The sequence below is a fragment of the Argiope bruennichi genome, chromosome 11 (genome assembly GCF_947563725.1).
Source record: "Argiope bruennichi chromosome 11, qqArgBrue1.1, whole genome shotgun sequence".
In the NCBI taxonomy this organism is placed as follows: Eukaryota; Metazoa; Arthropoda; class Arachnida; order Araneae; family Araneidae; genus Argiope; species Argiope bruennichi.
The window spans coordinates 80,006,282-80,023,520 of record NC_079161.1 but is presented as its reverse complement, the minus strand read 5'-3'; the positions used below and the strand labels follow the sequence as shown (position 1 = coordinate 80,023,520).

General features: G+C 31.0%; 1 protein-coding gene across 4 annotated transcripts in view; it reads left to right on the top strand.

Annotated features, from left to right (window-relative positions):
* Window positions 1-14,312, top strand: part of LOC129956927 (uncharacterized) — a 769,878-nt gene extending 755,566 nt beyond the window's left edge. For all 4 annotated transcript variants that reach the window (XM_056068981.1, XM_056068980.1, XM_056068979.1 and 1 more), the window contains 5 exons: window positions 1,995-2,127; window positions 3,092-3,216; window positions 4,945-5,788; window positions 10,012-10,916; window positions 11,884-14,312. In XM_056068981.1, coding sequence (XP_055924956.1) covers window positions 1,995-2,127; window positions 3,092-3,216; window positions 4,945-5,788; window positions 10,012-10,916; window positions 11,884-12,678 — 2,802 coding nt within the window. In that variant the 3' untranslated portion in view covers window positions 12,679-14,312. The remainder of the gene's footprint in view (window positions 1-1,994; window positions 2,128-3,091; window positions 3,217-4,944; window positions 5,789-10,011; window positions 10,917-11,883) is intronic.
* The last annotated feature ends 2,927 nt before the right edge of the window (window positions 14,313-17,239 follow it).

Here is a 17,239-nt window from a genome sequence, read left to right as displayed (position 1 = left end):
TGAGAACAGTTTTTATTGTTTTTTTGAAAATTTATTGTATATATTTCTGTTTAAAAGCTTACCTTTATCTTGAAATGGAGATGTATCTCAAAGGCCTTTGTATTAAATTTGTTGGCAAAATTAAATTTTTTAAAGAGATTTAGATTTGCTTTTTGTATAACTTATTTTAGAAAAAAAAAAATATGAAGATATTTTGAAGTATTTATTATTGCTTTACATCTACACTATTATAATAAAAATAACTTTGGACATGGATGAACTAATGATTCTAGAAGATAAAATATTCTCCAGATATTAGATACTGTCTATTCCAAAACTAGGTAGCTTTTGAGGTATTTTAGACAACTGCTGTGCAAGTTGTACATAAGATTGTGCGAGAACTTTCTTTATGCAATTAATGGTAGATTTACTGTAAAATTCACAATTAACGTACAACTTTGTCATATATATTACGATTTCATGCAAAGCAGGCTTTTAGAGCATTTTCATGTGATTTGACCATTTGTCCTATTATCTTTATTAGAGATAGTATCTAGTGTTTTTGCAGGTCTTCAAATTTTATTTGAGTAATTGCATAATTTTGTGAGATATAAAAAATGTTTTTTTTACAAGCTTGTTATTCAGATTTTCTTAATTAAGAAATATTTATTGATTATACCTTCTGAAATATCCCTTCACCCTATTTTGCAGATAGTTCAGGTGAATCTAATTTTAAGAATTCAGTCATTGTTTTTAATATTTCTCCCCTCTTTCATTTGTACAATTAAAATTGTAACCCTTTTCAATGTTTTATCTGTATTGCTTATTTGTATAAAAATAATTTGATTTAATTAGTTCTCTGAAATTACTTATATATCTATATTCTCATAACCATCAAATCTTTTAATATTGTACATTTATACTAGGAATTAATTCAAAGAGGTTTGTGGAAATTAAAAAAAATATATATATATATATTAAAAATGAACCATTTAAACTAACCATTTGCTTTACATAAATTTTGCATTTATTGAATTCATATTGTGTGTTTGTGATTAAATATTATATGATATGAGTTTATTTATCAAGGTCAATTCAGGAATGCCCTTTTTAAATAAAAATGCTTAAAATATATAAGAAATGCTTAAATTTTTACCCGTCAGATATGTAAGCACTTTAATTAAACATTTTGAAAAAATAATAACAGAACAATATCATTTGTATAATTTTTACTGTATTTTCAACTCTTGCAATTAAAATACCTACTTATTTTTAATAGGTAAAAGGTTAATTGGATGTTAAGTAGCATAACTGAATTTTGCTACTACTAAAGTGCATGATTAAATTATTTCAGAAAATAAGACATGAATCAATCTAATTAACACATCAATATAATTATCATCAATTAATTTACATAATTATTCTGTAAATTAAATGATGGTGGATAGTTAATTATGAAATAAAAGAACAGTTTAGCTGTATGCTATTGAATACAATATTTTATTTCAAAAACGGAAGAAGTTGTTGAGCATTATTTTTAAGGATTCAAAAAAAGTAATGTATTTTTTTTTAAATCCTTGAATTGCAGTTTGATCAACAAGAATTAACTAATTCATGCTTGTTAATGAAATGTGTCATTAGTTTAGAAATGAGATTAATCAAGTCTGTTATCTCATTATTCTTTAAAATACAATATTAATATATAGAAAATAATGTATTTAATTCTTTAAAAGACATTATAAATTATTTAAATGTTTTGGGAAATAATCGAATTTTAAAAAGGTAAAATGTCTATAATTCATGAAATATATTTTAATAATTGTATTTCCTTTTCTTTCCTAGAATATTATTTCTGGCCAATTAAAAAAAAAAAATGTAACTCATAATCTTATTCCTTCTGATTTAAATCTAAATGTAATTTACTAGTTGAATATTAAAAGAAATGATAAATCATTAGATTTATTAAAGTTAAAATAGGGCATTAAATATTTTATATATGATTTTTTTTCTTTCAGATTTACACTTTCAGTATGGAAGAAAAAGATGCTGATGAGTTCATTTTACTACTTAAAGGTTATTATAGGCTATTTACAGAACGAGAACTGCCTGTGCATATCAATAGCTGCAATTCTTGGCAACCTGAACCAGGTATTTATAAAAAATTTTAAGGCAGTAAGTTTTCTTTTTACTGATCTAAAATTTTTGAGTTTTTACTTGTGATTTTAATAAAAATATTCCAACTACTCAATTATGCATATCAATTTTTTATTATAGTAAATTGTGTATTTTATAATTGAATGCAATCATAATTATGGCTAAAATTTCTGAATTATTTTATGCTTCTAAAAATTCTATGTTAATTTTCTACAATTAGGGATATTCTGAACTAATAAAACTCTATAGGCTGGATATTACTTATGTGCAATAATAATTGCAAATATGTTGTTGCTTATTATGTTAGTCAGCAAAATAAAATTATTGATATAGCATTTATATTAACTACAAAAGTTTATGAAAGGTTAACAAGCAGATATGTAACACATAATATAAAGCAAGTTCAATTTACCTACAATTTTTTTTTTTTTATCACTTGATTCTGCAATCCATCTCTTATAGTATGAATTTGTCAAAGTATTTATATAAAGTAATCAACCATTGAAGATGTTTTTAAATTTTTAGTTACTCCTTTTGTTTGAATTTTATATTTAAATAACATAATACAGAAATAAACAAACAAACAAAAAAAAAAAGGAAATTTGTGAACTTCTAAATTAATGGTAAAAATGATTTAATTGAAACATTTAAATCACCTCATTAATACAAAAATAAAGTGTGATAATTGAAAGTTAAATTCAGTATGGAAAAAAAAAATGTGAATGCCTGTAAAAACATTTATAAAAGGAATACTTCTGACGCAATTGTTTTTAAGTATTAATTAAAAAAGGAGCATAATTATTACAGGTATAAATAGGCTGCTTTCCTGATTACAATAGTAATAAATATGAAACAAATTATATAAGATAATTAAAACAGATTTGAATCTTACTTAACAATGTTTAACAAATGCATTAATTCTTTTAGTATGATTATAAATTATTTTTTTTGTTTGCAGTTCCTACTTTCCATAGTCGTCATGTAGTCAGAGAAGCCCCTTGGAGCTACCCTAACTCTACTGGAAAACCTGGTCTGCGTACAATGGACTTGGCTGTCATGCCTCCAAATTACACACCAGTAGAGGTATGTGCTCTTTTGTATGAAATAATTATTTTATTGAAACAAAATGAAGCATGACATTAATTTATGGTGTGATATAGACTAACAGAAGCTTTTTGAAAATATTTATGTCAACTTCTCATATGACCTATATGGGGAGTGAGTACATTAGTTTACACCAAAATGTGGATTGTGCTATGACCCTTAGTGGCCTAATACCAGATTTTCATTTTATACATTATCTATTGTGTGTATAACTTACTATATGTTTAATTTGTTGAATATTGAACTTCCTTTTAATGGTTTGGTAGGGAAGTTTGGAGAAAGGATTGCTAGCACTAATAGCATCTTTATTATCTCATTAAAGTTCATTTGAAATTACAAGGGCAAATTCAAAGTAACTCTCATGCAGTTTTAAAATAGGATGTTAATTTAAATTTAAGCTAAAATGATGTATGGTCTTCAAAGACATAATCCATTTCTACTTCAATTATAAGTGTTTTATAATTGAAGATTTATTAATTGAGTAGTTTGAGGGAATTAATAATATTATAAGAGGAAACAAAATATTAATAAAGTGTACACGGTTTACAGATTATATTAAGATTCTGCCCTTCAGTTTAATTTTTAAAAATCTTTCTGTTATAATGTCTTTAGAGTGTTATTATTTATTCAATCATATAGCACATTATTTTTGCATCAAAGCTAAAATTAGAATGATTTCAATGTCATTGAATCAGTATGTTGGAATTTTCATTTAATATTGCTATTCATTTAGCGAGAACTAAATATCATTTAATATAACAATCATACACTATTATAAATTCCATCCCTTTATGACCTCCACCCCCCCCAATTGTATAAAAGATAATATTTTTGAAAATTTTATTTTTATAGCAATTGAACTTATTTAATTTATTACTAATACTAACCAACAAGTGAAAACATTTTCATATTTTTTAAAAGTTTTTATAATTTAGCCCTTTGCTCTTGGAAAAGTAATTTGATGCATATTTGTTCACTGCTCTGAAAAATAAATATATGTATAATTGTTTTAATTTATGTTTTTCCGAATTATATTCCACATTCTTCTTAACATTTGGTAGGTATTTTTAACAATTAAAATAAAAAAATAAAATGTTAAAATGATGCACTGTCTTGAAAAGTGAGTGAGAGTCACTGTCCAAGCACAAAGGGTTAAAATTTAAAAATAACGGAAAAAAGTATTATTGTAAATCGACTAAAAATCACTTAATTTAGCAATCAGAGCTGTAAAGAAATTTTAGACAAACAGTTTGCTCTTAAGAAGCATTTTTTCTTATATTCTATCAAGAACTAACATGCTTTTCTTTAATTATATTTTTAGGTGATATCTAAAAATTTCTATTACATTTAAATATGGATTAAGGTCAATATTTAGTATTAACTATACTATGAATATTAGCAAAATTTGTCAATATTTATGGCACATTCTATTAAAGATGTCTCTAGAGATTATAGCAAAACAACGAAAAAGAAATCTAAATGTATTATTTTTAACCAAATATTTGTATACCTGTTTATCATATAAGCCATTGGATAGTAGCTGAGAAGTGATTGGACAGGGCTATAAGTTTCTTTGTCTATTTTTATAGTTAAACATTCTTTTCCCTAAAAACGAATCTAGTGTGATGTTCTGACTTATTGTGTATTCATTTTTTTGTGTGTGTGTGTGTGTTTGTCCATTATAACATGGATTATTTTGATTTCTAGATGCCCAAAAGCTCTCCCAAGCAGAGACCTGCAAGGCCACCCTCCCCAACACCAGTAGACCATAACATGAATGAAACTGCACTTGAATCTCAAGCTTCACAAGATGCAAAAGCATTTGCGCGAGAAGATTCCCGCAGGCTGAAACCCCATCGCACCATGATAGACGAACGGCATCCTGGCATAGATTACCAGACCGTCATATCCATGGAGCTCCTCGAAGACAGCTCTGGGGACATAGACGTCGACGTCTATGAAGCCAAAAACGACGAGGTCATTCAGAGGATATCTGAAATGAATCATATCCTCACTGAGGCAGAATCCTACCTCTCAGATGGCAGCCACGCCGAGCAGTCCAATCTCAAGGCAGCCGACTCCCTGGTGCTATTGTCTCAGCCAGACTCCAAACAAGAGATCCGAATGAAAGAAGTCATTGACGAAGACATATCTCCATCGGAGAGCGATACGGATAGTACTCCGAACGAGAGCCCTCTGCATCGCTCTGTACCGATCCGGAATTCCATCAATACCCCACATCCGATGATTCGTCGAGACTCCAGCTTTGGGTTGCACAGTCCTGACCTGCTGCCGAACCTCAGTTCAGGGAATAATATCTTGGATATCCTGAAGCATCTGCAGGCAGAGGAGGAGCTTCCTTTCGCGGAAGAGACAATCTGCTTGGACCCAGATATTATCGACTTGACCATGATCCCTCCTCCTGTTACACCAGAGACAGAAACTTCGATGGAAGGTGCTTCCAGGCTGGAGACTCCTCCAGATGAATTCCTTGGAGCTCTTTACAAGAATCTTGAAAACTGTGAAGCTTTTACTCGAGAAATGAGTGGAGGTAATTGTGATTTATTTATTCTCCTTAATAGTGCTGTTATGGCCATATAACCCCATTATCCACAGGATTCATCTGGGGATCGTCATTCTCCTGGCAAAGCATATGTTGCCACGTTTTGTGGAATTGTCTGGCATAGTATTTATTTCGTTTTCAAAAAGTAATTTCTAGGATTCTCAGTGATGAAACAAGCTACTATGTGACTAGCTCATTCAGCATTGTTGCTAAATATGTCGCGCAGAACCTAGCACCATATTATTCCTTGCTCTCAGAATGGCAGCTTACAAATGGATCTTTAATCGATAGTTAATGAATTATATTATGTTACTAGATCGGAAAGTTTTGGTGTCGTGTAGACTGTCTTCTAGAAGAAAGACTGCTCGTTTTCTTTACATCTGTTGTAGATAATATGGATGGGGCCCATCCTATATGTAGTGAGAATTGCTTTTTGCATATGGGAAAGATAATTTATTGCTTGTAAAAATTTGATATGTTTACTATGGGATATTGTAATCTATACTTATATAAAGCTCAATGGGTGTGTGTTGGCGCTCTACAGGCCAGACTGTTTGACCTACAGCTACCAAATTTGGTACATGTATACCTTGGAGGTCGGAAATATGCACCTGGTGTCACTTTTTTTGAATTTTGAATTGGAATTTTAATTATTAATTAAAATCTAACTTTCCCACCAAAAAAATCTTTTCATTTTCCCACCGCCAAATAAGTAAAGCTTCAGTTTTTTTTTTTCCAACACCAATGAGGCTAGGGTTAATATTTTTCGACCGATTATTCCAAACGATTCTGTTTATTTTCTTAATGTTTCATGCGTTTAAAATTAAACATTGTTAATGAATCGGTCTTTCAGATTCATTCTGAAGTACTTTTGAATTAAAATATAACAGAATAAAGGAAATTAAAAATTTCTAATTTGCATAGCGTTACCCCAACTGGCGTAGAAAAATTCGTGCATGCGCATTGTGTTCTGATTGTTGACGACTATCATCAACGGATGCGGACTTGATTTAATTATTTTTAGGTTAGTTGTAAGCTTTAGTAATTAAATTGTATTTTGTATATGTTCATAGTACATTATTGTTTAAGTAGTTTTTTTAACCTGTTTTCGATCGATTATTTTAAACGATTCTATTTATTTGATGCATTTAAAACTAAACATTGTTAATGAATCGATTTGCTCATGATGAATCTGAGAAAATTTTGTTGACAAATTCTTTAGTTATTACATAAATTAACAGTGCCCATAAACAGTGCTCAGTTGAGATATTAAACTCAATTCAGTGCCTCTGTTTTTCAGTAATCATATTATCTAAAAAAAATATTATATTAATTGCAAATTATTCATTTCCCTTCAGTTATAACATAATATGTATCTAATTTTCTGTTAGCTCCCTTAGAATTTAAAGCATAAATTCTATGGGAGCTAATAGAAAATTAGAGAGATACATATTATGTTATGACTGAAGGTCTTTATAATATTATGAGTGAATTATATGATTATCAAAATTTGAAGTTTTAAAATATTTTGATGAAGAAGCTATTAAAGTAGGAATTGCATAATATATTTAATTATTAAAATTTTAACGAATATTAAGTTGGCGAGTCGGCTGGTCGCCAAAGGCGGCTAGTGATTAATATGAAATCCTGGATAACAGAAGTTCATTTTTGTGTATGTGGCAGGAAAAACATTATTATTGATAAAAAGAGTCATCCTTCAGACTCGTCAAATTTTCGTTATTTTTTTTACCTAACCGAATCCACACTTTTTGGAATTATGTTGGTCTCTGAAAACGATAACTCATAAACAAAAATAGGTAGTTAAATGAAATTTTAATTTGTATATGAATCAATCTATCAAGTAATCGACCGTCTGTCAGTCTTCATGTTTATGTGAATACTATATTTCAAAATCTTAACGATTTAGACAAATAAGATTTTGCATATTCCTACCATGTAGTCATAGATCTGTATTCATTTCTGCATTTAATGGATTGGAAAAGGATTCGTTCCAGGTATGGAAAAACCGGAATCCATTCTTCGTTTATTTTTTATTGCAGTAAGGAGATTAAAGTGTACCTCACTGAGTTATTACAGGATCCAATCACGTGATTTCTGCTAGTTGCTGAGAACGGTAAATTAGTCATTATAATTTCAACAGGCATAATTTTGCTTAATGATTTTTCATAATTATAGGTTAAATTAAAATGCAGCAAGAGGCTAAAACATTCCAACTCCTTTTGTGCTACCGTAACTATATTTTAACCTTTCCAGCCCTAATAAGCATATACGTCTAGGAGATCACACTTCGTTTCCTATCGCTTAAATAAATCCAACTTTTACATGGCTTACCATAGAAAGAACCATTACATCAGATTTAAAATTTCAATCATGTAATTATTTAAGTATGCAACATTTTTTAAAAGAGCTTTATCCACCAAAGAAAGTTTTCCAACCGCCAATAGATGGCAGATAATGGATTGCAAATGTCTAAAAAATTTGGGACATTATAAACGACACTGTTGTTTTGAATAAAGGACTATAACTGCCTTGTCAATGGCAATGTGATGGAAAAATGTAAATATAACACAGAAGGAAGCTTAAAGTGTTATTCATGCATGTAACGATTGCTCTATAGTAATTCTCTTGATCACACATGTCACATCCGTGTGCTTATCTATTTCAAATCATATAAACTTTCTCTATCCGAATCTTCTGTTCGTTCGCTGCTGCAGGTAAAAGAGTTTGTGATGTATCTCTATCATATGAAAATGAAAGATGTAATGTTAAAATATTTAGATAGCTTGCTCTTCATCTTTGAACATGTGGTTATAGAATGTACAACAGTGACTGTAAACATATTTTACAGTGTCTGGCATGAAACCACACAGATGCTATTTGTGTGATGAAAGGAAGTCGGAACAGAGCAGCCGTTACTTACATAAACAAAGTTTATTTTTGTATGACATTACAATTTATTTTCTAGGAAACTATGGCGTTTGTAGCCATTGCAATTATTTTGAATATCTGTATATAATTGCTTGCACCAATTGGCATATCTGTTTATATATTATTAATGTAATCACTGAAACGGTAGACTATTAGTCATTCTATTCAGTTAAATTTACGATTAATTTTTTAGCCCACAAAACATAGTACCGATCAGAAATGTCAAAACAAAATGATTCACAAAATACTTACCTATGTTCAGCTCCTTGCATAATATGCCTTCTTTAAGGTATCTGCTGAGGTGTGTTAGGGTCGCATGTTATATAGATATGATCTCGTTTCCATTGTTTTCTATATTTTCTTACACTTCAAGTAACTCCTTTTTGGTCAATGATGATAAAGGTCCAAATTAAACATTCTTCAGGGCTAGACTTCTACAACACAGTAGTATAGTAGAATTCTGTCAATTATTGAGATTTATTCGAACCACAGATTTGGATAATCGATGGGAAAGGGAATTTAAAAATAACAATTAGAATTAGCTGGCATATTATTCAAATATTATGACTATCAAATTAGGTTTACTTTTTCTGCCATTCCACGAACCTCGGGTTTTTCACTGCAATATGTAGTTAGCTGCTGTCAAATCACCTAAAAAGAATGAAGCTTAAACATATTAAAACTAAACACATTTCTTTAAATTAAAAATGTATATAAAAAACTATTGCCCATACAGTGCGTTATGGTTCACATGGCATAGAACATTAGAGTAGAAAATAAAGTGCATGTTCTTAACTTGCAAATTTTATTTCTAATTTCTGCTTAACGTTCCAGCATGAATGGGAATGCTATAAAGCGTCCTTTAGTTATGAGGAAAACGCCAAGTGATAGTGAGAAGCGTGTTCTATTCTGAACAACTTCATTTATATAATTCATTTTATATAATTATATATTATATTAAAATATCACTGCTTGAACTCATTAAAATCTTGAAGACGGTTTTTTGATGATATCAGTGACTTCTTATAAAAGTAAAAACCGTTATCTCGGCATGGCAAGTTACTCATCTCAGTGATAAATATTGAAAATATATATATATATATATATATATATATTAATGACTTCTTACCTGCTTCAATATATCAATGAATGAAATTATTTTTTCTGCTTATATTCATTGAGAATTTAATCTTTGGATAAATCTTGTAACATTGCAATGCATGTTCTTTTCTGTTTTAAATGAGCTCTTGTCATTTCAACAGGTGCCGAACGAGACCCTAATCAAGCGGTTGCCAATGGTTCATGTATTGGCAACGGAGGTCTCAAAATCGACAGTATTGATTCCCTGATAGCTACCCTCACAATCCCTCCTCCTCCTGAAGGAGTCCTGAGCACCAGCCCCGTGTCCAACGAAGACCTGTCCGCCTACATAATCCCTCCCCCACCCAGTTCTAGTCCCAGCACAGAGGCCCAAAACGAAGTCATTGCCCGCTTCATGGCAGCCGCGGAAGACATCAAAAACCTCTTCCAGAGAGAAGATTCAGAAATTAGCTTCAAAGATTTAGGACCTGAATTCAAACTGCTGGATCAGACGTGTTATCCCCTGGAATTTGATACTGGATCCCATAGTGGGGATTCGTCTGGCTACGATACACTGACGTCATCTTTGACATCGTACAGCGACACCGTCGTCAGCGATGACGTGGATGGTCTGTGGAATGCCGCTCCCTCCTGGGACCATCCGTCCAACAGCGAATCCATAGGTGGTTTGGAAAGGTCACCTCCCGAGATACCACTCCGTAGCAAGACAACACTAAACGGCCTACCGGTGCCAGCTACTTTGAAGACCTCGTGTGTGGATGATGCCACATCTCCTTTGTCCATCACCTCGCCTTCGTCCACGACTAGTTCGGACAGCTCGGTCATCTTGCTGGACTCTGTTGGTCAGGAGTCTGGAAGACTGAATCTCCCCTCTAATGAGAATGTGCCTCAAACTGGAAGCTGTGATAATTTGCTGAGCGAGAATTTCGATCCAGTGCCGCAAAGCATGGTTCGGTCCGTCTCTTGGACCAACATTGTTGATCTGGAAAGCTCGAAAGATGACGAACTAGAACCCGAGCAGAATGGACTTAATTCTTTCTCGCCATTTAATTCTTCTATGCGACAGGTAATTTTTTTTTTTTTAATTGTATTTTGAATGTATGGTACCGAACTAAATGTAAAGTTAGAGAATAATCATTTAAAGTGGAAATATTGTAAATAAAGTCCATTAGCTGATTTCCATCCTTGAGCGTATACTTTGCATTAGAAAAATGTTGTGAAAAATTATATTTTATACTGTTTAAATCAATTGGACTACTAAAAAAATTACAAAATTTAAATTATATACAGCTTTTTAAAATTTATTAATCATATTTAGCTAAATGTTCTCGACATACTAATATTTAAAAAAAAAAAATCCCTACTATCTCGAATAAGATCCACCAATTGATATACATTAATTCATTGAGATGGCCATAGATTTTACTAAAATAATGAAATGCAAAATTTTATAGTTAAATAGTTTTGATTGTTGAAGAGTAATATTTTTTGTTTATTTAAAATGTTAGTGCGTCAGGAGTATATAACTAAAGAGACAGAGAAATTGATTAAGAATCGCGATTTTTTTTTTTAGTAGGACTTTTAGTAACTCAAACAATATAAAACATAACACCTTGTGGTTTTAGGGAATTTTTTTCTCCTGGGATTACTCTCGGGATTTAGGAATTATCTATTGGGCTACAATTAGAGTGGGCAGCGTGTATATCATACGAATTTAAGATTATAATAAAATTCAGAGGTTTTATATTTAAACGCATGGCGGTTTTCACCAACTTTATAATGTAAGTTTAACGTTATTTCAGATGTTCAGAAAAAATAATGGCTTCACAATATCTGCTGTCCACCTGGTAGGGAAAAAAATAAATTCAAACGTTTTCAACATTAATCCATAAAACTGCTTACAGATTCATTCAGAATATAAATAAGCATTTGCCTGCACATCTATTTTAGCAATATTTTCTTGAAATATTTCATGGCTTTTATATTTTTATTGCACGTAATATCGATTGAACATCTTTTCCTTTATCTTTCAGAACCGTCTTCGAAGATCTTTCAACCGAGGCCCCCTCCGTGGTAATGTTCTAACTCGGAGTCTCAAACATTCTGAGAGCGCAACCAAAAACCACCATGCTGATTCTCCAACCGAAAATGGCACTACATGCAAACAGCTACCGCCGCTCCAAACAAGACAACCAAATGGAACGACCATGAAATACCTCCTCCCACCCAGCGAAAGACACGAAGGCCCGGGCGTCAGCACAAAAGACATTAAACTGCAAAAGACTCCATACCCTACCAACGGACAGATGAATGGCCTCAGCAGTAGAGGGCAGTTAATTGACGGTACTTTCTGCAGTCCTTTCCAGCAAGCTCAGAAGGACATATCCGCTATGGTGGCCCATCTGAAGAAAGTCTTTCCATCCAAAATCACAGTGATCGCCGAGGACAGAGAAAAATTGTCAGCTGCCAAAGATGCCTTGGTGAACGAGTCCCGGCAGTTCGTGACATCCTCCAAACTGTTTGTCAAAAGTGCAATGGAGTCGTCAGATAAGATGATAGAGAACATGGCCATATGTGTTGCTTTGTTGAACCGGATGACAGCCATTGGCGAACTCATCGTCCTAAGAAGCTCGCCAAGCGAACCGGTCGTTTACCTTGTAGAAAAGTTGAAAGAAGTTGCTTTGGCGTACTTTTATACCGTGGAAGCTGCTCAGAAAGTGTTTGGTAACAAAGTAGATCAACCGGAAATGAGTACTTTGATGCAAAGAGCGACTGCGCTAGCGACTTCACTGACTTCTTTAATGCGTACGCTTCGAGCAATGTGTTAGCTTATACTGATTACTACAAATTTGCTTATTCGTACATGTAGGTGGGTGTCAAAAGCTACCTGGCTTGTTTTATGGCATCCAAGCTTTACAGATCTATCTCCTGTGCAATCAGGTCTGATGGGGAGAAGGAATGATAATCATTCATGAAGTTGTGGACCAAAATATTCATCAGTTGTTTATTCAACTAGGCTAAAAAAAAACCTTTGTGAAGTAAGAGAATTTCTATGTGATTTTTAATGTTTTAGAAACCAAATACTTCATAACGAAATTTCGTTTTCAGTTAAATAACTAAACCATTTGTACTGAATTCTGTCAACGCGTGCTTTTAGTTGAAATTTTGTTGCTTTTGTTTATATGGTTTGTGTACTCAAAGGAAAAATGCAGTACACTTATTTTAAATGTGACATTTTTTGTTTTTACAGTCAGTTTGCAGTATTGAATCTCGTTAAAAATTATCATTTAAAACGACTGATGCAAAATGTATGAAAATAATATTAATCTCTCGTGAAATATCCATGTTGTGATGAAATGATGTATATTAAAAAAATATATTTGCCTTTGAAAATATCTATTCAATCTCTTTCAAAAGTGTTTAACTTTGAAAAGTATTGTAGTTGATGTTTCTCAATATTTCGAAATGGTAGAAAGATATTTGCGAATTAAATTATTTTATCCAAAATTCTAATTACTAGTTCTGATTATAAAGTTTATATGTTTGTTCCATTTGAAAAATTCTAATAAATACAAATTTTCTTGACAAAGCTATTTGTTATGCCTTAATATATGTCTTAGAAGGTAATTATTTGTTCTGAAGGAAACAAATTTTATGTAGATCTATACAAATGTTGAATATTATTATAATTCTACCATTTAAAATTATATTGTTTTTCTTATAAAATATATATAATATAATTTTATTTCCCCCAAAAAAAGTTATGTAATTTGTTTCAAAAGAAAAAGACTTCCGAGTCCAAGTTTTTTTTACTCTTGAAATAAATGGAACAAAAGACTAAATGGAATTGCCTAATGTGTTATAAAGATTATTTTAGATTTAATTTTTAAACAAAGCTTATGTTATTTATTTTTTAAAAAATGTAGAAGTAGAAGTGAATTTTTTTCAGATTTGAAATTTTTTTTCAATATTACAATTTTAGAAATAGTTATATCTGAAGAAAGTTTTTTTCCCTCCCTTTCTTATGTTGGCTATTTGACTCTAAGTTGAATTTAAAATCATATATCCTTATATCACAATCTTCTGCAGTACATATAAAAATTTATGTACAAATTAATATTAAATATATACATAATATTTAACATATTAAAATTTCATATATATATATATATAATATTTTTTTGGTTGATAAAAACATCTTATAAATTTGATTCATCTAAATATGAACTTGTACACATTTTGAATATTTCAGTATGTTGTCTGTCCTCAAATAAGTAAAATTTTATACGTTTTCTGTAACAACATCTCGATGCTGTAAAAATAACATTGTCTCGAAAGATTAAAATTCAACAGGTGTGTTTTCAAGAAAGAAAGTTTGTTAAAAGTGTCTATTTTTACGCCTGTAAATATAGAGAAATTTATATTATATAAAAATGAAACTGTAAATATAAGTAATTGAGGAATAAAGCATGTTTTGAAACATAATTCTTTTTTTACTGTGTTTGTGTTTTCTAATCATTTTGGGATACAGCAATTTTCTAATTTGATTTATATATATACTGAAAACAGAGTCACTAAGCGTTTAAACTTTATGGACACTAAAGAATATTTTTCTTAATCTATGTAATAACTCAAGAATTTGTCAACAAAATTTTTTCAGATTCATCATAAGCAGGTCTATTAATTAACAGTTTAATTTTAAATGCATCAAACACTAAGAAAATAAACCGAATCGTTTAAAATAATAGGTTGAAAACAAATAAAAAAAAAACTACTTAAAAAACAATGCACTTAAAACCATATGCATATACAAAAAATATATAACTAACATAAATACAATTTAATTGCAAAAGCATACAACTAACCTAAAAATAATTTAAATCAAGAATCATCCGTTGATAATAGTTGTAAACAATCAGAACTCAATGAGCATGCATGAATTTTAAACGCCAGTTACAGTAACGCAAATGCGTGAATTTTTCTACGCCATTTGGGGTAACGCTATGCAGATTAGAAATTTTTAATTTCCTTTATTCTGTTTTATTTTAATTCAAAAGTATTTCAGAATGAATCTGAAAGATCGATTCATTAACAATGTTTAATTTTAAATGCATCAAACATTCAGAAAATAAACAGAATCGTTTGAAATAATCGGCCGAAAAATGTTAAGCCTAGCCTGATTAGAGTCGGAAAAAAAACAAAAACAAAAATGAACCCTTACTCATTTGGCGGTGGGGAAAATGAAGATATTTTTGGCGGGAAAGTTAGTTTTTAATTAATAATTAAAATTCTAATTAAAAATTCAAAAAAAGGGACCCCAGGTGCACATTCCCGACCTCCAAGGTATGCATTTACCAAATTTGATAGCTGTAGGTCAAATGGTCTGGCCTGTAGAGCGCCAATACACACACACACATTGAGCTTTATATAAGTATAGATATTCATAGGTTTATTAGAAATAACCCTAAAATAATAAATTGGCGAGGAATCGTTTATCCCGCCAAGCCTAATAAGCTATGAGGACTTGAGACTGGCATAAGAACGTACATACTCCTGATGTCAGTTTCAAAGGAGGACTGTTTTAGAACAATGTAAATTAATTGGCACGTTCCATTTTTGATAAAATGCTTATTTTCACAGAAATTTCCTGAATGAAACTAGTTTCAAATGCATTTTACTACAAAGGAGGGTTAGCCACGACTAGTTCTAAATTGGTAAGATACCTGATCATGTTATGTATAGTCTTAACTTTTAGTTATATCAACCAACTTTGATGAACCACATCTTTCCACAACAAATGAAAAATCTTTTTGAAATTATATTTGCACAGTGAAAATAAAACATTTTTATTTATCAATTATACTTTCAAAATGTCGATACCGATTTGGTTTTTGAGATTGTTTTTTTTTTTTTTCCAAGGTTTTATTTTATAATATCTTGCGAAAACGGGAGTGTGTGTGCTAAAGGACCATTAATTATGATTTATAGGTCGTTAGCTTTCATATAAAATAACCAGTAGGTTTCCATAAACATTCTCGCATTTTCTCTAATTAATGTGTTATCCCAGAGAGCGTTTGGGAATTTGCGTACAATAATTACGAAATATTAACGTTTAGCGAGAATTTTGCAATTTTACTGAATCTATCGTGTGATTATTTAGCGATTAATCACTGGCATGCGGTTAACAGAATCTAAAAATCGAATTTGTGTTTTAGACACGTTTTTACCAACCGATTGAAACAAAAATTTGATATAGAATCAAACTTGTAGCCACAAATAATATATTAAATTCGATGTATTTAAATCATTGCATTTTTGACCAATCGCGTTTTCATGTTTCTGTGGGTACAGACCGACTAATAAATCAATCTCTTCACGGATTTGGTTCAAAATTTAACAAGGCTGTACACTATAGATGTTAAATGCCAAATCTTGGTGTTTATTATAGAAGCAGCATCGAGTTGTGTGTGGAGTAGCCAGTCGTGTAGTAGTGAGTCGGCAGTTGGATACAGCTAAAGCGGGGACACAGTGGAGAATTGCAGGCGTTTGGAGAGGCCGTAGAGTGTAGCTACGTCGATTCGCTTTTCCTGCTGTGCACTAAATTTTATCTGTCTAGCTGTTTTCATTTTGTAATTATCATGCTAAATTATATTCAAACAGCAGGAGAAGCATACTTGCTCTCTACGGATTTCATTCAAATTTTAATAAAAAAAAAATTACAAATTTGGTGTAAAGACCGCATATCAAATTTGTAATTTCAATCGTTTTGCTCAAAGCGTTTTTAAGTAATCTTTGGCAGAGACAAACAGACTGGCGGACAGTTTCCAAAAAAATGTGTTTTTCGAATACAGGGAGATTTAAAACGTGGAGATTCGTTAAAATAATCTGGAGTTCGAATTTTTGGACGATTGGAATTTCTGAGAAATTAAAAATTACTGAATTCGTTCCGATGGCTGTGGTTCAGATAATTGTTCTTTGGTTTTACTAATTACTTTAAATATATTGATCTTTTTAGGTTTTAAACTATCATTTTCTTTTGCTTTTTTCATTTGTAAACTCAATTTTTCTTAATTCGAATTTTGTGAATAAATAATTTTTTTTGTCATCCCATCATCTTTGAATTAACCAAATTCCGTTCTACAATAAAATAAAAATTATATTCTATATTTCCCTTACCTCTGCTGTGGCATTAATAGGAAGTCATCTCTGTATCTGGAGAGCATTCTTCTGTTAATCATTCTGTAGAGCATTCTTCAGTTAGTCATTCTGTAGAATCTTAAGTTAGGCGTTCTGTAGAGCATTCTTTTGTTGAGCATTCTAGAGAGAATTCTTCTGTTAGTCATTCTACGGAGCATTCTTTTGTTGAGCATTCTAGAGAGAATTCTTCTG